The 25,565-nt window shown below is 42.4% G+C and overlaps 2 protein-coding genes across 4 annotated transcripts in view; one reads left to right on the forward strand and one right to left on the reverse strand.

Moving 5' to 3' along the window:
- Positions 1–695: 695 nt before the first annotated feature.
- Positions 696–18,224, forward strand: rnf111 (ring finger protein 111). 2 transcript variants are annotated; one of them, XM_088295684.1, is made up of 15 exons: positions 696–816; positions 4,378–5,332; positions 6,860–6,992; positions 9,339–9,493; positions 10,736–10,930; positions 11,046–11,428; positions 11,983–12,223; positions 12,358–12,715; positions 13,664–13,789; positions 13,886–14,003; positions 14,795–14,875; positions 15,888–15,983; positions 16,207–16,293; positions 16,574–16,677; positions 16,986–18,224. In XM_088295684.1, exons 2-15 carry the CDS (start codon positions 4,456–4,458, stop codon positions 17,101–17,103), a joined length of 3,072 nt encoding a protein of 1,023 aa, XP_088151810.1. In that variant the 5' UTR covers positions 696–816; positions 4,378–4,455; the 3' UTR covers positions 17,104–18,224. The 2 variants fall into 2 exon arrangements, with proteins under 2 accessions (XP_088151810.1, XP_088151812.1); XM_088295686.1 differs by lacking the exon at positions 16,207–16,293.
- A 606-nt stretch (positions 18,225–18,830) lies between these two features.
- myo1ea (myosin IEa) overlaps positions 18,831–25,565 on the reverse strand; it is a 43,787-nt gene continuing 37,052 nt past the window's right edge. The window contains exons 21-29 of one of the 2 annotated variants that reach the window (XM_088295682.1): positions 25,390–25,559; positions 25,169–25,314; positions 24,624–24,770; positions 23,682–23,842; positions 23,520–23,600; positions 22,731–22,926; positions 22,244–22,279; positions 21,125–21,294; positions 18,831–20,119 (exon numbers count right to left, since the gene is read on the reverse strand). In XM_088295682.1, coding sequence (XP_088151808.1) covers positions 20,043–20,119; positions 21,125–21,294; positions 22,244–22,279; positions 22,731–22,926; positions 23,520–23,600; positions 23,682–23,842; positions 24,624–24,770; positions 25,169–25,314; positions 25,390–25,559 — 1,184 coding nt within the window. In that variant the 3' untranslated portion in view covers positions 18,831–20,042. The remainder of the gene's footprint in view (positions 20,120–21,124; positions 21,295–22,243; positions 22,280–22,730; positions 22,927–23,519; positions 23,601–23,681; positions 23,843–24,623; positions 24,771–25,168; positions 25,315–25,389; positions 25,560–25,565) is intronic. The other variant, XM_088295683.1, reaches the window with a different exon arrangement.

Genomic DNA, 25,565 nt, shown 5'->3' on the forward strand with positions numbered 1-25,565 from the left:
ACGACTCACTGCTAGTAGTCATAGCACGCAGTTGTCAACTACTGCTGCGTACTATTATATTCTCCCATCTTGTGAAACATAGGAGAATGCTGTTTTGCTGGGAAAGGGGGTTATGCATCGTGGGGTTGCTAATGATTGTGGCACACATGAGTTGATGTCAAATAATTTTCTTAAAGTGGGTTATTCCCACAATGAATAAATTCACCCGAATTAAAGTTTGGATTTTCCTATTTTTGGGGGGGCAGGGGGGATAAAACCTTTTTCGTTTTAATGATGCATGGGCCTGCTGAGCTGTTTTTGGATGTTGGTCATGACGGTGTTACTTGGAGAGTTAATTATTTGTAAACGGAGCGGTATTATAGTGTATTGTGTTTAAAAATTACTCGAAGACAACGGATGGATGGATGAAAGAACAGTTTAATTTCTAAGGTCGCACCTAGGTGTCACCATGACCACCAGTGGGCGAGCTACAGACAGACAAGTCGCATGTATCTACAAACATCAATCATGGGCATGGAAATCCTAATCTGTAACTGGCATCTTTTCGTCAGGGTATGTGCTTAAGCAATGACAAAATTAAAGACATGGAAATACACAGATTTATGTGGGAAAAAAACCCGTAGTCACAAGATATGTTAGGTCAACGAATCCAACTGTCGTAAAAGTGTCGTAAACGCCTGGCTGCGACCTGGCGCCCCCGTGCGGTTGTGAACACAATCCCAGTATTGTAGCCAGCGAGAGCGAACAAACGACCTGCTGGGTAAACAACAGTGTCGACTCGAGAGGCAGGAATGGGAACTTCGTCGAGAGCTCAGTGTGAGATATTTCCATCTTATTTAATAGACACACTATATATATGTTGTTATGTCCTTGGTGGTTTGAAACGAGTCGCTCGCCGGTCTAAATAGTGGTATACAATCGTCTATTTGCTTAGTGGAGTTGAGCTAGCCTTCACGTTAGCTTAGCGCGTAGCCCTTCAGGGCCCATTGCTTTCGATGCTGCTTTTCAGCTCTCATCCGGACTGTTGTCAGTTTCACAATCCCAGCCATTAACAATTGCGACTTCTATGTAGGCCCGCCGAGTTATCGCCTATGTTAACGTTGATTTATGGCCCGATTCAACCCATGTCATCAATTTCTTTGCCGGGTTTTAACCTCTCAGTCGAACGAAAAGACGCGTTTGAAAATTAAACAAAAACACAGAAAACCGTTCCGCGTAATCTTTGTTGTGTTCTGTGTTGGACTACTATCCGACATGCTAAGTGGCTGTTAGCTCCTCCATCTAGTTTTTCCTCTTTCAACTATTTTCGAAAATGATCATTCCGAGGAGGTGACAAGTCTTGTTTCCAGCGTTTCCTCACTAAAGCAAGTTAATAGTGGTTTTGATAGCGTTTCTGGGAGATATTCGGACAGCTGACTGTTAACCAACCGCCTTAGAAGCTATGACTAATATATGTACATTTTAAGCAAATACATGTCTTTAATTCCTTTTTTTTGAAAAAAAAAAATAGGTCGAGGGACCCAGTTATTGCTTTCACAATTGACTTATTTTGCAGCTCGACGTGCTTTTGAAAACATTTGCTTCCAGCATCAGTAGCCATGTTGACCCTAATGTCGTCATTTGATCTCAGGGAGGATAAATCTTTATTCTTAGTATGAAGAGAATGTGTCCGGTGACTTGCGATGCTGAGCTGTACGCCATTTAGACTGCTTCTCAATTTGGTAGCTGAGACTCGCATATCATTTAGTTGCATGTCAAACTAGACTGAATCCTTATGCAAAGCAGTGTGAGCATTTATTTCATGTAATAATGCAGTAATACACGAAGGAATAAAACTGCAACCTCTTTATGAGGTGCCAGTGAGAAAGGACTTAGTGTATTTTTGTTGGGTAAGCTTTTGTTTTGTCATTTATGATTATATTATTATTATTTCTTGTTTTGTGTCCACCCCTTTGTTAAAGCTGCAGTATTGTGATATAAATTTGATTGCGACAGATATTTGAACACAAATACTTGCAACACATGTAGACAGGCAATGTAGCAACTGTAACTAATGATTATTTTAATATAGAGTAATCAGTTATCAATGAATCAGATAAAATAATGTTTTGATTATTTCAAATTAACTGTGCAGGAAAATCACAAATAAATTAGTTATGAATCAGTGGCTAGTTTGGTCTGTAACATGCAACGGTGTGGAATCACTTGTCTAATTCACCACTCTGTGTTGAAATAAGTTGTCGCGATGCTAGAGGACAATGCGTCAAAGACAGAATGTTCAAAGTGGGATCATTTCCCACTCCACAAAAAGATGAAACAATAAAGTGTATCTTCTGCAATGCAGAGCTAATCCACCACAACAGCACGTCCCTGATGACCAACACAACGTATCGATGTTAGATAATTTAATATAGCCGACCGCCGCTAGTTTGAAGGTATTTTAATGACAATATAATTGTTCCGCGATGGACAGAGCCGCCAGTGCACTTTCATTTGCTTCATTGAACAAACGGTTTGCTGACTCCCACGGCACTCACCATGCCAGGCCTCACCTTCAAAATCTGCACACTCTCCAAGACTAAACTTTTGTAGTGTTAAATGTGAGGACAAACGAAACGTGGTGATTCCTCTCTGAATTTGTTTGGGTCATCGCCGGTTTGTTTGCGTTCAGGATTTGTCCACCCGCCCCTTTGTCTTTACGCATCGCAAGCTCGCTTGTTGCTGCTTTACCACAATCTGCTTCCGCTAGTAGAAGCTAACAGCCAGCTGTTGTGAACACTTGTTGCCGAGCAAGGTGGAAGAAGTGATGGCTAAAAATGTTGACGGGAATTCACGGCGGGAAAGATGCAACCCACTGGTTGTCATTCTCGCAAAAACGGGTCTTGCCATTGTTCCGGTGGTTGTTAGGGCTGCTGCACTGTACGGGATGAATCCACCTAAAAACAAGCTAATTTCAACATGGCAAAAACATGCAGTAAAAAAATACATCTATAGCAGGGGTCACCAACTTTATTGTAACTCAGAGATACTCTTGATGCACAGATTAATATGTCGGTCTACCAGTTGTAGCAGTTCTAAAATATATTTGCTCCTATTACTACTTATTATGTTGTAATTAACAAGTGACAGTTCTCAGTTGATTAAATCCACGGAGAGCTCCAGTGTTTATGGCTGCCAAAAGTGGACACAAGCAAACTGTTCTGTATCGACCGCTACTTAAATGTCTTAATTCCCCAGAATTTGTATTGAACCATATGTTGTACTACTACTTGGTGAACAGGAGCATGTCGAAATGTTCTCAAATCAGTTTTGTTTCCAAGTAGACATTGATATTCCCTCTGAAATAGTTTGAATGCTGCAATTGATACTTGAAGGTCATAACATTGGTGCAAGTCTGTTCTTTTCATGGTTGTCTTGGTCTTTATTTCAGTTCATGGACTGTTCAAGTCACAGTGGATTATGCCCTTTAAACAGACAACACCTTTATTGTATTTTAGAAGTGCGTTGATCGTCACCGTGCTGCTTCTTGACACTTATCTGGCAAAATTTTGTTCCTATTTTCAGTACAGCCCATGAGCTCAGGTATTCGAAGTGATTGTAGCATCCAACCACACGGAGCAATCAAGTTTATTCTTTACAGACTCAATCCACATCGACACCAATCTGGCTAATGACAATTTTGGAAACTACAGGAAGAATCATTGAGAAGGGATCAGAGATGTCCAGGCTGCGATGGATGCAGAGTGGGCAACTTTATTCACATGATATGATGCTATTATGCTCCAGAGCAACAGCCTCACTCGCTCATTACCACCGATCTCTCTCGCCCTTTGGTGATGGGAGGGCGTGGGGTGGGGGAAGCGGCATGAAAACAGGCCAAAATCCAGATGCCGTGGTGTGGCTTTCACCAAATGCGAGAGTGTAGAAATTGTTGAGATTGAAACATTTTTATCGAGAGAGCCACTCTAATTTGGATGGGTAAGGCATTCCGCAGAACTGGGGCCCAAATAGAAACTGCTCTAACCCCTTGACTTGTTTTGAGCACTCAAAGTCACACTGCAACCTTTACTCTCTTTTTGCGCGTACTGTTTATTCCTTGCTTGTATACTGTTAATTCCATGTTTGTTAGGATTTTATCATTCGGGTGGAGCACATCTGTGGCTCTATAAAGCATCTAATGTTCCATGTCATCCAATAATATCATGCTCAGGAGTATCTCGTCATGCTTCTTGAATTTATCGCTGATAATAAAACAGATAATTTGTGAATGAAGTTTGTTTCGCGTACCTTTCATCTCTGTGATTGGCTGGCAGGATGAAGTCAGAAATAGTGGCACAATGCCTTTAACTGTCTTATTTTTCTTTCCTGCTTTTGTAGGTGTTGTGAGATGAAGTGGTTTGAAGCATAGGAACCGCACACTCACTCTGTTAGCTCGGTGAGGACAGAGCTGCCACTATGAAGAGTGAAGTGCCGTCTGAGGCCTCCAGCAGACAGGAGCATCTGAAGGAGCCACTGGTGAATCCGGAGCCCATGGAGGCAGCAAAGAGCTTCCCTAGCAACATGGAGGTCATTGGAATGGCGGACAACGAGTTTGCCACCCTGTGTTCCGAATCGAGGCATCGGACCTTGAGGGACACGGCGGCTCACAAGGACTCGGAGCGAGGCCTTTCCGGACGCAGAAAACGAAAGGTCCAACAGGCCGGACCGTCTGACTGTTCACTTAAAGTCGGCCATTTTAGTGAGACTTCTGTGACCCCTCAGCGTCCCAGGGAAGAACTCTTGCGTCACTCGAGTGAGGATGAGCACAATCATGAGTCATCTTTTAGTGACTGTGCCTCATCCCCATCCTCCAGTTTACGATTCGGTGACTCGGAGACACTGAGCTCTGAGGAGGATGTGGAAGCTGGACCAACGGGGGGCCTACAGAAAGCCCCCGTCCTCACAACAGGAGCCACTGGAGTTAGTCTTCGCCCCGTCGTGGGTCGAACGAGGCGGACCCGCTCGCATAAATGGGTGCGGCCCGAGGCGGAGCCGGTTTTGCTGAAGCGGCCGTGTTTGAGCAGTCGGCGGCCGCTGCATAGGAAACGATTTGTCAAATCAGTTCCTGGGGGAGGGCAGCGTACGCAGAAGCAAAAGGAGCGACTACTACTGCAGAGGAAGAAACGAGAAGTGATTGCGCGGAGAAAATATGCTTTACTCAATAGCACAAGTAGTTCAAGTGAGGAGCTGAGCAGCGGTTCGTCGTCCGCCTCCTCGACCGAAGCGGAGGATGAGCTGTACGTGGATGTCAGCAGCACCAGCAGCCAACCCAATAGTGCTGCAGTAGCCACAGGTAATTAGTCACATTGATGCTCTAATTCGGCATTGTTGCTCTCTGTTGGTGAGTACTCAAGAGTTGCGTACTGGTATCAGTGTGGGAAAAAAAAGTGTTAGCAAATATCCCTACTTTCTGTGTCCACTGTATGTTTGCATAGCGTCTCTTGCAGTTGAAGTGATGCAATGTGACGCAATATGCTGATGAACACTTGAAGAAGCCATCACAGCTTGTACAATTTGCTTTTAAAGCAGTTTTCAATCACAACTTCGAGTGCTGATGTGGTTCATTTTGGAATTCGTCCTTGTCTCAAACGAGTTAGCGCATTACCCAGTCACGGAACAAAGTTTAAAAAAAAAAAAAATAATAATTTGAGTTGCACTATGACTTTAATGGATCGAATTAAGAGCCCGCCCAGTCAAGAGTCGCAAAGGTTGGGTTTACCAATTTGTCTGCTTCGAACTACATCAAAGTTTGTTGTTATTTTTTAAAATGGCCTCGCATTGTGGATAAAGGTCGAATCTAGGTCATAATAATGAAATATGTAAATGGTAAATTCTTGTTGTGACGGAAGCCGCATGCCAAAATACAATAGAGCGATACATCACACGGTTGCTATGGCGACTACTTCTTCCATTTTTCTTCTTCAGTTTCTAATTCCTCCTCTTTTTCCATTTCTTCTTCTATTTTCTTTTGGCGTTTGGCAAAACCTTTTGGTGCATTACCGCCAAAGAATTCTTTCGTTTCTTCTATTCTCCGCCAGTTTCTATTTTGTAGCAAATTGCAACAACAAAGAGAGCACATGAAAGGCGAAAATCTATATTGTGCTTGGCGACAGCAAGTCAGGTGGAACAAAGTGTGGCGCCTTTGCATGCAAACAAATCTCTGAGGGGAAAACAAGGCACTTCATTGGAGTAGGCGGCTCGATATGAAGTTAGTCACCTCTGTTAATCTGTCATGTCAATTTTCTACAACTAGTTGGCCACATTCGAGCGAGAGTATACTAAACCCTTTTTGGATTGGCTTACATCCAGTCCTGGGTGCACCGGACGGGACCTTCGAGTCTGTGTTGTTTTTGTTATCACGTGAATGCCTCACCAGAGTTCCAGTTAGTTGCAGAAGGTGCTAAGCAGCAGTGCTCGGGGGACAATCGGAATACGAATCCCATTTGGGAATCAGGAACTTCCTTTGCATGGCAAGTCGCTCACAGTTGTAGCACAAAAACACCACTTCAGTGCAAAACTAACTGGTACGATGTGATTTTATTTCCCGCCGCATATAACCTATCAGACAAAACGACTTCTTCAAGCAATTTAGCATTTACAGTCGCTTGTATCTATACGTTTGTCTTAATGTTTTATAAGAAGCTAAGATGATGGAAAGGAACTAAAGGGCATTTTAAAGTGACTCATAAATATGCAAACTGAACATCTGATAATTATGCTACATATTCGTTCTCGTGGTGACTGAATAAATATTTCTGTCTGCTTTGAGAGAAAATGAGCCAAAGCAGTCGATTCATTGGCACGCACGTCATGTGCACAGGTGCTCTGGATGAAGACGTGGTGGTGATTGAGGCTACTCCAGCTCCGGCACCTGCTGTCCCTGCCAGCGAGGAGATCAACGTCACCTCGACAGACAGCGAGGTGGAGATCGTCACGGTTGGAGATGGTTTCAGGTAGGCAACACTTTTTTTTTTTTTTATTATTCATAGAAAGAAGTTCTTCAATGTATTTGAAAAAGATTGAATAAACAGGTCTTTGTCTTCACCTCTACTTTTTGGTGGTACATTTTCAACATATTATCACAGTTCTCTGGAATGGGTCGACTTTTTTATTTTTTCCCAGGGAGCACCTCTTTCCTGTGAATACACGTTGTTCAGTTTACTGGCTATTTCGTTGAAGCTGCTCTCGGGCAAAGCAATGCATTAAGAGAACATTCCGGTGTTTCAGCAATTACACAGTGGGATGCTTTCGAGTGCGGTCCCGCCCAGATCGCAGTGGCTAACAGCAAACAGCATCCTCGATATGAATCAATAATAAACACACTTGATCGGCCCCTGTTCTCATGTTCAAGTTGAGCTCAGGACATGCGTGACGTTACAAAATTGCCCGTCCGCGTCGCTGCGACTCTGAAAACACAAAGTTGGCTTCATCAGTTCATTAGGAACTAATCTACTACTTGGATTGCATTTTACGTGTTTGAGTTTTTTCTTATCAAAACAAATCACATGATATGCATCTATTTTATTGAACCTTTTTGCCGCCGAAGGGTGGATAACATTTGTTGTGTTCTGACCTACCAAAGGGCGTATGTGGAAGACGAGAAGTCATGTGGCATTTAACAAAGTGGCCCCAATTATCTTAATAAAATGTGCTGACATTACGCCTTATTGTTTTCCGTCTTTGCTGTTCTGTTGTTTTATCGGTCTGAGGTTAGCATTTTTGGGCTGTGTGTGTTTGAAACGACCCAAATTGTATTCCAACAGCAACAGAATCTCCGAACAGAGAAGCCATCCTGGTTTCCATTTGTGTCATCTAATTTCTTTCATCCTCACCAGCTCTGGTCCTCTTCTGTGATGGCATTATAAAGAAAAACCGCGAAAAAGCAAATCTTACTCTTTGTAGCACGTTCATTTCGAGGCCATATTGTTGGCTTTGCTGAGCTTCCCCCATTCCACTAGTTCTCTTGTTTACAGTGAAATGTTGTCCTCCAGGCTTCCACCCCATCCTCTGGGGCTTATGGTGCCAAACAGATATTTACAAAATAATCCCGAGTCTACTTAATTAAGGACCATTCCCTTGTGTATGTTACTCTGCCCTGGGAAGAGCTGAGGAGGCTGACCAATTACAGCGTTTTCTTCTGCGCACCACTCGCACAATTTTGACCTTTAGTGTTTGCAAGAGTGAAGTTCACGAAGTTGAAAAACGTCGTCTTTTACGTTTGTTTTGAATGAAATTAAGTGAATGCAGAGAGTATGTCCTTGTCACAATAAACAAGACACTCATTGCACCATTTATTATTAAACCCCTTAACTCCCGCTCGCGCACTCTTATTTTGTAGGGCAGTCATGTAAGAAGCAGTACAGTTGCAATTTGGCTTGAACAATTTCCCTGTACACCTCCGTCGGTTATGAAAGGTCCCGTGAGAGTTGTAATGATATTCCCCTAACAACGAAGCTCCATGGCATCCCACTTTACGACACGCGCGTACAGCCTTTTACTGTATCTCTCCTCTGACTTGCTCTCCCCTCCTCCCTGTGTTCACGTTATGGCCCTGTTGGGAAATGCACATATTCTCGACACACTGTGAGACTCTTGAGAACTTGGTGATGTGAAAGTAGGGCTGCAACTAACAATTCATTTCATAATCGATTCGTCTGTTGGTTATTTTGTCAATTTAATTGATACATCGGATAAAGGGAAAAAATACATCTCATTTCAAATTAATGCTGAAGATGCACAAACATAAACGGATCATGATTCAAGTCCTGGTTTAGTCTAACATATCGGAAAATAGGCAAACATGTTGACCTTTTTTCCTCAAAGTAAAAGCAATTATTTACATTTTTTTGTGGGAGTTGTGGTCCTTTTCCTGTGTGTTGCCTAGAAAAGGTGACAGCTGTGCTTGCGGCATGTGTGTTTGGAGTAGCGTCCCTTTTATTACTTCGCAACAGGAATTCATGCCCAAAATTTTAGAAGTTGACAACTTGGCAAATAAGGAATGAAAGGTGAGACTATCCTAAGGTTGTCATGCATCTATCTTTAAAAGCATTCATCGCACTGCAAAGTAGTTGGACTGTAACACAGTATGTGCGTTTGATTTGTGGATGGTTGTTTTGAAAATGTTATTTAAAAAAAAAAAAATCATTTTTTTTTTGTGTTGAATTTCTACTACGCAATACTTCCCGCAATGTTCTTTTCATCTTAAACACAAGAAATACACTTTTTTCAAAACTAAAACGTGGTAGTGTGCCTCTGTCGAAGGCAATATGTCGTCACTATTATGCCCCTTGTGTTTATAGGTCGCGTTCATTGGGTGGCCTCGGCAGGATTTGGGCTAACAGTTGCTCTCAGAACCGTCTCCAGGAGGCCCGAGGACGTCACAGACTGTCCACCGTCATCCAGCCTCTGCGTCAGAATTCTGGGGAGGTGGTGGACCTAACTGTCGATGAAGACGGTAAGGATCACATCAAGCCATCTCCGAGTTGATCCAGGGCGGCCAGAGTAGCTGAGCTACCAATAAGCAGAAGAGCTAATGCATCTCGTTCCGTATTCCCACGGCACCACCAACCATTATCATAGTGTGAAAGGGTGACTGAGGCACATTATAAAAGCACTTGAAAGGTAGAAAGGCACTAAAGGCGGCACTATATAAACGCACTCTGTTTGGCGCAAAACTGTAAACACAATTAGATGATAAAATGGGCTCGTAAAATTAGAGACAGACATTTTCCTGCGTGTTGGGTTTGTACTTTTAGCCCTCTGCTTTACTGGCATCTTGAATTTGCCTCAGGTTTTATTGATATTTGTTAACGACTGTATTTTCTGGACTATAAGCCACTATTTTTTTTCTAGATTTTGAAACATGGATTTTTCTTTCACCAGTAAGGGCGCTCTGTAGTTCAGAAAATACACCCAAAAAATTTTTTTTTCTCTTGGGTCTGTTCTGTTTTAATTAGCAATGTAGTTGCCGTGTTAAAAGGCACTGTTTTAACAATCTGTTTATGCACCTGTACATGTAGTACGCAACTCATTATTTTCAACATAGAAAACTGCGACCTGGTGCGGCTTGTATATTTTATTTTATTTTATTTTTTATTTTATTTTATTTTATTTTATTTTATTTTATTTTATTTTATTTTATTTTTTATTTTATTTTATTTTATTTTATTTTATTTTATTTTATTTTATTTTATTTTATTTTATTTTATTTCATTTTATTTTATTTTTATTAAATCCAAAAGAGCTGCTGCGGCTTATATACATGTGCACCTTATAGTCCGGAAAATACGGTGCTGGGTCATTTGTATTCATCTCTGAAACATGAATGTTCAATGTTGAGCATACAGACAGGACTGAGCTGAGTATGAGACGGAGATTAATTTGTGAATAAGTGAAGTAGATGGCGTGCACCCACCAGAATGCTAATGAGCCTCATCTGCTGACCAGCACACACGCATTCATTCTTGTCTCACACATGCACGCATGCACACACACAGGTTTACGTCCATGACTGTGAACTCATATTAGGCTGATGGCAAATTTCCTTATAGTATTGTCAAAAACAAGTGACCTGGGCTCGGGTGCAAAAAAATATGACCGTGAAATCTCTAGTTTTGGTCATATGAGTGTCATGTCAAGACAATTTTTTTCGATATCTACATGACACATCTGCTCTGGAATTTGTCTTTGTCTTCAGACCTCTCAGTTGTGCCAACAACCTCTGGCAGCATTCACCCTCAAACAGTCAGGTCGTCGTCGTCGTCATCTTCCCAACATGCCTCTACCTCAGAGCTCAATGATGCCGCAGGCCCCTCCACGAGCTGCCCAGGCTCAATACCCGACAGTATACACGCACCCAGGCCGAGCGGCTCGACTCGAACAGCCACGGAGGGTAAGACGGCACGTTGCCAGCAGATGCTTTTCTTTTTCATTTATATTATTGATGCAACTTGAGTTTATCCAGGAAAGGCCATTGAGAACATATGCCTTTGTCTTCTGCTCACCAGATGACAGCAGACCGGGCTTGTCAGCTTCAGCGGGAGAAACCGCAGGCACGGCCATGCCCAGACTGCCGTCATGCTGTCAGCAGCACTCGCCGTGCGGCAGGCCCTCCCCCGGTCATCTGTCCCTCAGCCACTCCCATTCGAGCTGCATGCAGGCCTCGTCCTCTCAGGCCAACGGCTCCCAGCACGGTCACGGCAACGCGCATCATTTTGTCCTTCATGTCCACCACCCCACACCGCAGCCCCCGGGTACTCTGCCTTTCCAAGAGCCGAGCTTTGCTGTGGAAAGGCCCAGCGCTCTGCCTGCACCTTGTGCTGGCGTGAGCGGCGGGAGTAGCAATAGCGCCGGCGGCGGCAACAACGCCGCGGCTCATTACCACGACCAGGTAATACGGCATTCCATGCTAGCATAGTCGTGAGAATAATCCTAATTTGCATTACTATGAAAAGTCGTTTGAGCATTTACTTCATCCTTGATATCCAAATCAGGGTCTTGCTCAGCTGTGCTTGCCTTTGCTTATTGCTTTTGCCGTGTGCGTTTTTCGGCACATCTTATAATGTTACTATGACTGACTAGTGATACAAAGAAGTACATGGACCTTAAGATGGATATTTAATAAATGTTGAAACAGGAACTGGACAGTAGTGATGGGAAAATGAAGCTTCAATTGTGCTTCATGAAGCAGTTGTTGTATTTTTGCGTCCTGTAGATGGCACTGTTGCTTTAAAAAATGGCAATTCAGCCCAATGTTGAACAGAGAGTGTCATCCACAGGAGTCCAAAAATACTACAACTGGTTCATGAAGCAGATTTGAAGCTTCATTTACCCATCAGCTTTGAGACGTTCATTCGATTATACTCGACCAATTATTGACAATTATAAACGAGTAGAGCATAAATGAGTGATGAATTGAAATTTGTCCCTCTTTTCTCCTCACAGCAAACTTTGCCTGTGGACCTGAGCAACAGTAGTGTTCGAAGCAGCGGGGCTAGTTTCCATGGCAGCACATCCGCCTTTGACCCCTGCTGCCCAGGGTCCACCTCACGACCTCCTGCGTACGTTTCCCAGGCCACCCCTGGCCCCAGCCAGCCAGCTCCGGTGGACTCTTTCAGCTCTGGCATGGTGGCCCAGCCTCAAACACCGTTACAGCAGCCATGCAGACATTACATACACCCCTCATGTAAGTGCGAACATGATCAAATGCTCATCTTTCTATTCGTAGTTGGATGGTCAACTTACTGTAGGTTGGAAAAATCTGGTCTGCAAAAACAATGGAGATTTGTTTTTTCATTTTTACCTCGTTTTTCCTCACAGATGGCTCTCTGGCACGCTCGTTGCATCATCAGCCCTCCACTGCCTGCCCGCATTCCCACGGGAACCCCCAACTTACACCTCAACCCCCTCCACAAGGCGATTATGTCCTTCCCCATAACGTCCACTCCTTTCATCCGCCGCTGCCATCCCACCCGTCAGGCCACACCGTACCCAGCGCCCCTCCTCTAACTGCCCACCACCTCTCCGGTTCGAGTGCCCCGCTGGGGCAGCACCTGCCCGCGGATCACCAGACCTTGCCGCACCATATGCCACCACTAGGATCTGTCCAGCGGCTCCATCAACACGAAATGCTGCAGAGGATGGAGGTCCAGAGGCGCAGAATGATGCAGCACCCCACGTTAGTCCCTCTTTCTTTCATCACATTGATTCTATATCTTGTTTTGATTTTTATGTATTATTTTAGCACTTGCATAAAGTGTTGCAACAAGTAACGTTACCAGTATCGTTTTAGCCGGCAAAAATGACACGGTATGATTATTCCCGTACCTTTGCTAAAAAAAAAAATTTTTTTTAAAAAACTTAAATCCTTCTGACCAGAATAATTAATAATAAATAACCAAGTCTGGGTATTTATACTGACATTTGAAAAAAAGATGGTGTGCAAAGTGTTCACATTTGAGGCGGCTTCCTTGATTGCCCACATTATCTTTTGCGCGTGCACGATATGTACCCGCTTGGTGCATTTCGGTGCTTTTCCATTTGATCCGCAATTGCAAGTGGAATTATAAATTATTTTTGTACGGTTGTAAAACTAAAAATATGTATACAAAAAAGAATGGGGTTAAATGTATTTTGCTGTTTGAATTCTTTTACTTTTTATTCATTTATTACAAGTTAATTTGTTGTAAATAATCACAAAATGTTGTCAAATAATATGTAATATATATTAATGACATCTTAATACGTTCATCATAAGGAATTAAAAAAAAATATGTATTTTTTACTGCGATTGGCTGGCAACCAGTCCACCGTGTAAAGTCGTCATAATAGGGCAAGAAAAGTGAATTGAGGCAACATTTTATTTTTTAAAGCTTATCATTTCAACAATTTTTTTTACCCTTGTCCATTTTAAAAATCAAATGTTGACTTTGAGCGAAATGTTTTGTCTACCCCAGTGTATATCTAATCTTTTTGTGTATTCTTTTGATCTGAAGTTATTTTGGCGCGACGAAGCACAGCGAGCTCATCGAGACTAAAACTCAATTGCACTGCTTACTTATTAATGCACACGAGGGTGAAGCCTTTGCATCGTAATTAGATTATGAATCCCGTATGTTCATTGCAGACGAGCGCACGAGCGTCCCCCTCCTCATCCTCACCGAATGCACCCCAACTACGGCCACGGGCACCACATCCACGTGCCGCAGACGATGTCTTCCCACCCTCGCCAGCCAGAGCAGAGAACCGCATGGTTTGTGTCGGATACTGTCTGGGTCCCTCCGCGCTTTTCTGTTCTCGCTCGCCCTCGTGGATATTACTGAAAGGTAACAAATGTGTTTCTCAACAGGGAGCTCGGCATTGAGGCCGGAGTGACCGTGGCGTCGTACCCTTCGGGGCATCTGCACTCCCACCTGCACCACTACCACCCCACCTCCAGACTGCACCACTTCCCCATCCCGTTCATGGTAACACATCAGTATACATTTGCATAAATACCAGCGACTTTTAATTGAATTGTGTCTTAGATCAATTATGTGACCCCCCCTTCACAACATCGCTTATTTCAAGGATGGTGTGGCGACGATCATGAATTATGCATCAGCAATTAATAAAAGCTCATCGGGCATTTCAAGTGCATACTCGAGAAGCCTTGAGGAAAAAAGTTTCAGCACAAATACATTGCACTGTTTCCCGATGACATTTTTTTTTTTCTTCTTTTGGACGCCCTCAAGCATGCGCTGAATTTCTGTCGTACAAGTTTAGCGCAGTGAGCATCCTCAGATTTAATGGAAAAGAAAGTGATTCAGACGGAACATAATCGGCGTGACCTTACTTTTGTGTAATATTCATTCATCACGGTGGCACACTTAACATAACAACCGCAAAATGTTCTTTACAATATGTTCGATGTAACCACAGCATCCTGGTTATTAAGATTGCGTTTGTGGAATCTGAATTAAGCCGCAAAATCCACCCGCTTGTGTCCATCTCTGCTGCATTCCTATTCCACTAATGCAATATTACTCGGAATAAAGATTAGAATAGTTGGGGCGCATCAAACATATTGCAAAGACTGAGTGAGTGCAAATATTTTAAATCTAAAAATAAATGAACATTCTTTGGAAAAAAAAATAATACAGCAAATGACTCTTGTCTTAACGTCTCGCAATTCCGATCGCAGAACCCACAAAAGTAAAAAAAAAAAAAGTCATTTTGTGATCGCTAAAAGTAACGGGTACGCTTTTCTTCCGAACAGCACACTGGTATATCTGAAGTCACCTACCCGCACATTCGATACATCTCATCTAGAATGACTGGCTTTGGAAGAACCTATGAGGTGAGTGTTCACTGATTTCAACAATCAGATCGTGAACTTTTGTAAGGACAGGTCAGTTTAGTTGACGAGCGCTGTCTGGCCAAAGGTTGCAGGTGGTGATGATCGGTCAATGAAGTTTCAAATCTGCTTCATGAACCACTTGTAGTATTCTGGGACTCCAGTAGAGGGCACTCTCTGTTCAACATTGGGCTCAAAGCACTGTTGACATATTTGAAACCCTTTATTTAAAGCAACAGTGCCATCTAGAGGACGAAAAATTACAGCAGCTGGTTCATGAAGCAAATTTGAAGCTTCGTTTTCCCATCACTAGTTGCAGGGTATACCGGTACTAGAAAAATACAAACCATTCTCCAGAAAGACTATCTAAAGTACTTTAAGCCGATTTAATTAGTCAGAAGTTTCTTATTGTGACAACATTCGATTCTGTACATTGAATCGGGCAAATGGAACCCTGCAATAAAAGCAGTGTGCATGCGTGCTAGTATTTCAGATGGCGGGGGGGAAAAAAAGGCTTTTCTACTGTTGAATATTTATAAGCTCAAAAAGCGTAATTCAAAACATAAACTGCATTGTTTGATTAAAAAAAAAAAAGTCTCTCGTCAAGGCAGAAAAGCTGGATATCAGTAACACATAAACAAATATTTTCGGCAATGAGAACATCTCCACCTTAGCCTGAATTCTTCAAAGGTCGTCCTCAAACGCATGTGGACAAAGACCATTTGGCACGTTTTTTTTTTTTCTTTCTTTAAATCCCTGTCTTCATTGCCCGAGGCTCCGAGCTTAAACCTCTCGACTTTCAAAACACACACGCCGGGCCCTGTGAGTCGCATGTTGAGTATGTGGACATGTGACAGCAGCCTCGTGACACTCAGCCCAATTACTGTAAACATTTGCTGCAAAAACGTCATCCTTAATTCCATATCAATACTCCTTTTCGACATTCGGCGTTTGTCAACGAAGCAGCGCGTTGCAATGAGGAGCGTTGAGTGTGTGCGTGTCGTGTCCCGTGCAGGACCTGCTGCATTTAGAGGAAAGACTGGGGACGGTGAACCGAGGAGCCTCTCAGGGAACCATAGAGAGGTGCACTTACCCACACAAATACAAAAAGGTGAGACTTTTTCGGCTGTCCATATTGAGCACATTTCTGATTGTCCAGATCCGTTTGTGTGGTTCTGCTTGGCTGTTACCGTGTGTTCTGGGACAGAGTGGTCTTTTGTACTCACTTAGCAAAGTGCTGTAGTGTCTTTTAGCTGTGAATGCAGATGTTGTTGGGGAAGGCTTTCCCTAGGTGTAACTAAACGAGCCGTCTAACACCCTGCCACCCAATACAGAAGGTGTTGGAGAGAGACATTGACCAACAGTTAACCCCCGAAGCTTGGGCCTCTATTGGGAAAAATATGCACGCAACCCCTGAATCGGTGAGAAATAATGAACCAATCAATTTGGAAACAAGTGTTAGCTGTAGTCTTGGGGGAGGGGCCTTGTTTTTTTTTTCTCCTCTTTTCAGGACAAAAGGACCATTCTCTCTGTCCCCAAATAAGAATAGATAATTCTTTCAATAAAATGTTTGCATATAGTTAAATATGTTTAGCAGTGTCTTTAGGTGAGCTTTATTCCATGTTTTTGTTTTTGTTTTGTATTTCAACGCAGTGGGATTTTTTTTTTTTCTGATGTCTCCAAATGTTTTTCCACCTGTAGAGAAAGCTGCATGGCAAGCAGGATGAAGACGAGGGGGCGGACGAAGACACGGAAGAGAAATGTACCATCTGTCTGTCCATTCTGGAGGAGGGGGAGGACGTCAGGTACGTCCACGGGCTTCTTTCACTTTGTTCGCTTTCACAAACCTACAGGGAAGCTGCAGAACACCCAAGAGTGTCTCAAATTGAGGCCCCAATGGGCCACCTTTTGGCACTCACATAAAATATATATACGCATTTGTAGAGAGTAAAGTTTGTAAAAAAATGCACCAACACAACTAGGGGGCGGAGCCAGCACTTGAATGCTTGAATGTAAGCAAATCAGTGATGTACGCACGAGCCCCTACAAGCTGAAGTTTCTTTTCAGGAATTCAAACAAGATTCCAAATTTTGTCCCGATGTTTGTCTGGCAGGCGCTTGCCGTGCATGCACCTCTTCCACCAGCTGTGCGTGGACCAGTGGCTGCTCACCAACAAGAAGTGCCCCATCTGCAGAGTGGACATTGAGGCGCAGTTGTCTGCTGAGAGTTGATGCTGTTTGATTTGTATTCCCCGCCCCCATCCAACCCACCAACCGTGTCTCTTTCTAACAAACACATCTTCATCTTCATCTTCATTTCCTCCTGAGTACTGCAGTCAACCAAAGAAGGCAATGAATATACCTGCGCAGCTCTACTACTAGGAACATCTTGACAGTGCCGCCTTTCACTTCTTCTCCCTTAATTAAGAGTTTATGTATTTATAAAGCTTTTATGTAGCTTTTGGATCGTTCCCTCAAGTGTCATAACAACGCCACCCCCCCTCCCCCCTTCCACCTCCTGCATGTATCCTTGCAAATTGCATTTGTTTGCACATGTACCACGGGCTTAAAGGCGAGGAGAGCTACTCTAGTAAAGCCGCGAGGCCTCTCTTCACTAGACTAGAATGTCAGCCTCCTCAACAAAATGGCAGAGTTCATTTTTACCAATCATTGTATTGATTAGTTTGTTAAGAGGATGTGGATTTTTAGTGAAAGATGTTTTTGTTTTGTTTTGTTTTTTAAAATAAAGAAGCATTCCTAGACATTCCTAACTAGGGAGAACTGTTTAAGAGATCAGCTGCTGTATTAGTAACCCACACATAAACACAGTTGCACACAGTATTTTCTCAGCACATGCCCTCGCGCCCCACAACTGACAACACGTTTGTCACATCCATTTCACACAAGACGAATGTCACACTGCCCTCATCCAGGAGCGGGGCTTGTTGGTACGTGTGCAGGTGGTCATATCACGGATAGCTCGCTAGATGGATAGATATAGAGTGTTTCCCGCCCCCGCCTGTCACTCAGTGTCTGTAGTTGAGCATCAGCAGTGGGAAAAGATGACACACACACACACACAAGTGTTCACTGGCATAGACTTGCACAAGAGGAAGAGAAAAGGCAGGATTAGTTGTGATTACAACAGCGTGCTGAGGCCATGTATTTCCACTCTTTGAAATACAGTAAATAGAAAAAAAAAAGACGATTATTTTCGATGGAGTGATGAAATGCAGTACTTATTGAAAGCAGGTATACATGCTGTCATCACTCACCCTTCAAAGGCACCAGGAGCATATTCTGTGGGATTTATATTAGTTAAAAAAAAATATTAATAAACTTGGATAACTCTTGATTTGAGTGGTTTGTTGTCTTTGTTCTTTGAGGGACTGATGGTTCGGGTTGTGAGAGGTCATGTATGAAATTGAAAAAACGTTTTGGGTGGTAAAAATAAAAATCACATCCTGCCACGAATTAGCAAAATGTCCGCCAGTAATTGAAGTATTTTAGTTGGAATTGTGGAAGGTGGTGGTAAATGAAAAATCGCTTTAATTATATTGCTCTGATAAATTGTAAATGATATTTACAATAAATTATATTTACAAGATGTCTTGAATGAGCTGAATATTTTATTGGGACTAATCAGTGGGGAAAAGTGGCAGGAGAATATATTGTAAAATATAAGTAAAATGTCAGAACGGATTTGGTAACACTGTCAAATGCAATAATGAAAACTGGGGGAATTTAAGAAATGTTAAAAACCGTTTAAAATGTGGACTCGGTTGTCAAACTGGAAAGGATGGGGAAAATGTCTCAATTTCTATGGGAATTAGTTTCGTGTCAAATGTGCAAACGTAGCTTCCACAGTTTAAATTGGAGAAATGTTGAGCGCTCTTCAGCATTCACAAAAACCCTCAAGGTTTAGCTCCTGGCACGCTCACTGAAAATAAAAGCAAACATTTCAACAATACATGCTTTATTTAAAAAAAAGAGAAAAGTCATTTACTGTCTTGTATTGCACAAGGATGCTTTTAAACCATCCAAGATCCAAAGTGATAAGTCCCAGCAGTTGAAGCAACTTGGAGCACATAAAGTAAAAGGAATGTGGAAGAAAAAGGCATCTTGCAGTGCACAAAAAAAAAAAAAAAACTGTGAACACAAAACAATAAAAAGGAATCACCGCCGTGTGTGTGAGAGAAGCATTCAAGCGACCCTGTGAGCATTCAGACTAATATACAAAAACTCTTCATTTACCAACAATAACAGGTGCTCTCGTTGGGAAACGCCATTAGAGCATTTATTCCGTATCCTTGATATCCAGCTTCAGGTTTCATGCACTAGTGTTCTCATTATCCACCCGTGAGGAAATATATCAACTCTGGCATACTAAAAGACAAGTGAAAGTAACATGTTTTTACTGGCTTTACTCATGTGCCCTAATCATTCCACAACTGTGAGGATAAAGAGCATACTAGTGCATTTTCCTGGACTAAATGTTGAAACGGCATTTCCACGTGAACACGTCTACAGAAAGGGGAGCTCAAATACAACTGTGTAAAAGTGTAAACAAAATCATGTGGGCCCTTCATTACTTGACTCGACAAAGTGTGTGTCCACGCTAGTAGTACCTGTACTGATAAAGTGCTAACACACCACAGACAGCGTGCTCAGGTTACAGCACACACAGAGATGCTTACTATCTTTGGTGTCTAAAAAAAAATAAAAATAACGGTATAAAATCACTACTTGACATCCATTCCCTGCGAGCTTTGCACATAATAAATATGACGCCATCTTTTAGGAATCATCTCATGATAAGGATTTAAAAAAAAAAAAAAAACATCAGAAATCACAGCCTTTTCCCAGATTATGCGTACGGTAACTTTGAAAGGTTTCTTCAGCAAAAAGGTGACCAGGACAGAAAGCATATATAAATACAATAAATAGTTGGTTTTTTGGTGTTTTTTTTGTTCAGCACTTCCGAAAAGAACGAAAGTTGTCCTCTTGTGTTGGGGAAGTGGACTGACAAAAGAGAGTTTACATTCATGGACTATGCAAGGCAGTAGTGGAGGATTCATCCGGAAATCCCACAGTGCTTCTTGACGCTCCACAGGGAGGAACGTCGGAGGAACTCTTCCGGTCGTCCGTCCGGTGGTTCGTCCGTCCTCTTTCTAGATCTTTGCCACGTAGTTGTTGGGGAAAAGGCCTTGCTTCCCTCGCAGACGTCCGGACCACCAACCAGAAGCGTCTGAAAAAAAATTATGAAGAGACATTCATCAGATTGAGGCAGTTTCAGTTTTGAATAATAATCCATGATTATTAAATGTTTATTTTTTTATTTATCATTATTTTTATACAATAAAAGTACACATATACCGTATAGTTGATAGTTTATATTAATAAGAATAATTCCCAGTGCTTGTTGTATTGTTTGTAGTGATGTAATTCCACTACTGGCCACAAGATGGCAGCACACTGTTATGTTTGACACTGTAAATTGAGTTTTTGCTGACGATGATCCTCTTTAATCCTGCGTTTTACGTCTCCAGAATGTAATGGTTGCAGGTCCTTTTTTAAAGATATGTCTTTGGGCACGTATATTGGCTTGGCCGCCGCTCGCTATAACGCACAGTGCATGGGGCGTCATCGTCTATAACACAAAATACTAAATGAACCAAATTTATAATATAATATACTAAACGTTGAAAAGTTTTTTTTCTTGTATACATGATTCCACTTTTTTATTCTATTATTTATAAATAATCAGGTTTTTACAATAAAAAATAATGATATTATAATAATAATATGTAATATAGTAATATTTCTGAATTAAGGGTTAGGTTGAGCAACACGACTTATGTGCAAGTAAAAAAATTGACAAATGTAAATCATACTTTTAGGAACACATAAAGCAATACCTGATCAAAATTTGCTGTTGACCAGTGTCACATTAAAAAAAAAAAAATAAATAAATAATCCGTCCATCCATTAGCTAAGCCCAGCAGTCTTTGGGTAGTTTATATAGAATAATTGAAAATGTATTTTATTATCTAAAATAACTAACAATGATTAAAATCAACCAATTATTTCACCAAAAATAAAGTATTAAATGTTTTTATTGTCACTATTTTAATTCTATTGAGCTTGACGCCGTGAACTGAGCCATTCATTTGCAGTCTGGACGCAGAGGTCGACTCAAGAGACCAAAAGGACAACCTAAAATCTCTTTGTTATATACGTGATGCGCACATACCCTCTTTGATGATGTCAATTATGTCGTTGGCGTTGAAGCTGAGCTCGTCCGTGTCCTGGGCATCGTAGGCGTACAGTGCTTTGCACTGGGGCACCTGAGGTTTGGGCTTGGGCGCGGGCTTGGGTCGCCCCCCCCCTGGTGGAGGTCTGGCGGTCGTCGGTCGGTGAGCTCTGACGACGACACATCAACAGGAACAACGTGGATTAATTTCACCCACATGCCTGCGTAACAACGGCACCATTCCCAAAACAAGTCCATCAGCTGTCTCACTGCATGTTGTAATTTGCATTGTTCATTCTTCTGATACACTGATTCTGCGAGAGACAACTTTTATCCACATTACGCACTGCAATCCGTAGAAAAGCCGTTAATTCGTTCCAGCCTCCCTTCCAAAAAAAATATGAAAAAAATTAAATATTGAATATACATGAAGACGCTCACAACTCCTCAGTAGGCTGCAGTAATATGAGTTAATTCCCTGAGGATAAAAAATATACCACTATATTTCTCTTCTCGATGTGCAAATGCTGAAAGACAAAAGCAGGCAATTTGTTTAAAAAAAAAAAAGTGCAAATGCTGACACACCCATTCATCATTCAGTGTTCAAAATTAAAAAAATTAAATAAAATAACATCATATAATACAGCATTCATACTATTGTGTGAATGCTGAGATGCAATCATTCCCATTAATGCTATTCTACTGAAAAAAAAAATGACTAGTGTGAAAATCTCTTGCAGGTTTATTATCGTGTAAAAGCATTCTCGCAAAATATTTTTCCTATATATATATATATATATATATATATATATATATATATATATATCAAATACTCAATATGCACTTCCTTTATACGGTAGTCCCCAATTTTACCGGTATAATAAATCAAATTTTAGTGTACAATGCGACAGTACACACACGTACACTCACACAAGCAGACTCACACAAATACAAACATCAACCTCAAGTAGCATGAAAGCAAAGCGTGCTGCCTTGCTATTATGGGATGTTTCTCTTCGAAGCCAAGGCGTCGCCATGGCGTACCACGTCTGTCATTGAAATCCTTTTTGTACTGTGAACCGAACTCGAACCACCACCCAAAACACAGCAAACACTCACATTCTTCCATTTGAAGCTGCTCCACTGACTCCATGACTACAAAAAGAGTACATTATCCAAATTATGTCAACTTAAAGACACGTGTTTGTGTGTGTATATGAGCAACATTACCCCGGCTGGGCATCGTCCTGAATGGAGTCGTGTCTTCACTATGTGTGTGTGTGTGTGTGGGTCATTCCAGAATTGGAGGACATTTGGTTGTTTGCTTTAAAGTGGATCTTTAATGCATGTATTGAAAAGAAAATGCATGATCCAAAATTAAATATATTAAGCGCACATATTTTATCCATATTTAAAAAAAGCATTTTTCGAATGAATGTCATTCGGAAGTCCCGCCTTCCTTCAGCAGTTGGCATAACTAGTCCTCCAATTCCGCAATGTGTTTTGCGCAGAATCACGCGTCGCTTCCAATCACCTTTATCAAGATTGTCTCCTAAACCTGAGCACATACTCTCTTGTCGCACATACGAGTGTTGAGATTCCTCACCCTGCGGCTCCTTGATCAGGAACCCTGAGAAAGTCCAGATTGGGTCCGGCTTGCGGTCGCACGCTGCCCCTCTCCCTGGGCTGGCTGAGGTTGCTGGGGAGGTGAGGGCGCACGACGTCGCCCTGGTGCTGATGGAGCGAGTTCCGCGTGTTGGCCATGTGATTGGTGTTCTTCAGCCCGCCGTTCTGGTGCGTGACTGCGCGGTGGAGAGCGCTACAAGATTAGGGCCTGACCAATATGGCTTATTATAATTTTTCTTTTAGGGTGATGCCAAATTTTGATTCTCTCTCTCTCTCCCTGTCTCTCTCCTCCTCTGTCTCTCTCTCTCTCGTTCTCCCCCTGGCCCCCCTTTCTCCCCCCCCCATCTCTCTCTCTCTCTCTGTCTCTCTCCCCCTCTGTCTCTCTCTCTCTCTCTCTCGCTCTCCCCCTGGCCCCCCTTCCCCCCCATCTCTCTCTCTCTCTCTCTCCCTGTCTCTCTCTCTCTCTCTCTCTCGCTCTCCCCCTGCCCCCCTTTTCTCCCCCCCTCCACCCCCCCCCCCTCTCTCTCCCTGTCTCTCTCCCCCTCTGTCTCTCTCTCTCGCTCTCCCCCTGGCCCCCCTTTCTCCCCCTCCCTCCCTCCCTCTCCCTCTTCCTCTCCCTCTCTCTCTCCCCCTCTCTCTCTCTTTTATGCAGGGGGGGTTCGAATGTTGTTATCTTTGTCTGTTTAATTGGTGTAAGTATTATGAGGTAAAAAAATCTTTCTCCTAAACCCAAAACGTTGAGAATGGCTGATTTTAGAGAATGCAGCACCTGGAGGTCCCGGTGCGGCCCGCGACGGCGTGTTCTGGTGTGTTCGAGAGCGTCTCTGGGTGTTGCTGGCTCTGGTCGGACCTGAGAAAGGAAAGCGACGCTTGTGAGTTCTCTACACATCATCAGGGCTCACTTTCTCAACTCCATTGTGGTTCTACTCACGCGTGTTCCTCGGAAGTCCCGGCCCGATGCTGACCTGCAGATTTTTGCTGGAAGGTTTGAGCACGGCCATGTCTCCCTGGCCCTGGACGAAGGTGACTTGACGGGAGCCAGCTCCGCCACTTATGATGCCCCAGTTCTCCTTTTTCAGCTTCAACGTCAGTCTATGTATAAAGAAAAAGACGTTTACCGTCCAGCCTCGACATCTGTGCTAATTTCCATTAGCGCCTTTAAGACCTTTTGCATTTTATGTTAGCAGACTTTGACTAGATAAAAAGATGGTCTGGTTGAGTAATATGATGTTTAAATGTACAAAGTTTCATTCTTTTGTGTCGCTTCTCTGTTTGTGTTAACTGGTGGTTGTTTGAAGCTTAATAATGACTGCAATTTCAATGCTAATTTTCGTTCGCGCGTCGAAGGCGTTTTCATTTTATGCTAGCATTAAGCTAACGAACTGTCATGAGATGAAAAATAAGTCTGGTTGAGAAATTTGGTGATTAAATATGTTTAATTGTGTTTTGTTCTATGCTCATGTTGTATTTGTTGCTGTGTTTTAGCGCTTATTTAAGGTTTAGAATTATTTCTTTCTTTTTTTATTAATTATTACGCGTTATTCTTGGAAACCTCCCCAAAACTTTTTTTTTTTCTTTCTTTTTTAAAAAAAAAAAAAAAACTCAATCTCCCATTTATTTTGTTTGCCACATTTTTCTTAATGGTAATTATAATCCAACATCAATTATTTGCAGATTGTCATGTTTGAATAACTTTTAATGGGGGGTAGTGGTCCCACTATTCCCGATCGCAATTTTTTAATATCTGTCATCGATGGAGGGCCTGAAACAAATCATCAATGATAAACGGGCTCACAAATACAGCTGCAGTCTCCTTTCTGGCGTTTCTGGCTGTGTCTTACACGTGACAACAATCTTTCATGCGTGTCCTTACGTGTTACTAAACTTGAGTGGTAGAGTCCTCTGAGTTTTCTCCTCGAACCTGCGGGCCAGTAAACTGATGAACTCAGTTTTGAAGACGCACTCCAACAGGCTGTCGTACTCCTGCTCGTGAAGGATCATGAAGTCATCTTGTAGGGTGCTGGAGGCAGGGGGGGGGCACATTCACATGTTAGCGGTTGCAAACTGTAAATATTCAGAGATCATTACAGTAATTCCAAGAATAATTGTAGTAAAATAAGTCCTCCATAAAATAGTTTTTCTTAATAAATATTACTCAAAATTGCCAGCCAAGTTAAAAAAAAAGATCTTTAGCCGTCAATGGCAGTAAATGAGTTCAAATGCTCCGAAATGTTATTGTACTAACAACTTAGTTATTACCACAAAAAAAAAAAAAATCTAAAATTTAAGGGAGGCTACTTTTTTGTAATGACTGATTCGGTTTTTCGGGTTTAAGTTATGCGAGTTATCTTACGAAAGAAGACAAACAGCATACTAGTACAAGAACCTACAAGAAAGTCTACCGGGATGAATTTGTACCTCATAGACACGCCCAAAATCTTCTCCACGTTGATGTGCCGCTTGAGCACCTCGGTCACTTGTCCTTTCTCCGGTCCCTGTTTCACCTTTTCTCTTCCTATCAAGAACACCGACTTTGGGGTCAGGATCAAGTCCCTCTTGATTGGCTGAGCGCGGGAAATATAATTCGTTAGTACAAAAATAAATCCGCATAGAAGTAACGAGCCGAGGTTGAAACCCACATTGAAGCGGCGATCATATTTGGTGACTTTGTCTGCAAAGTCGATCTTCTCCCTCTTGGCCAGAAATTGGCGCAGCTCGGGCCGGTCATCCATGCCCAGGTAGTCTCCCACAAAGTTTCTGTTCAGGCTGTGTCGCCGCCTCTCCTTGTGATTCAGCAGCAGGTCAGATGCTTCAC

Source organism: Idiotropiscis lumnitzeri, chromosome 5 (assembly GCF_059441095.1).
Source record: "Idiotropiscis lumnitzeri isolate Australia: NSW breed Sydney's pygmy pipehorse chromosome 5, RoL_Ilum_1.0, whole genome shotgun sequence".
NCBI lineage: Eukaryota > Metazoa > Chordata > Actinopteri > Syngnathiformes > Syngnathidae > Idiotropiscis > Idiotropiscis lumnitzeri.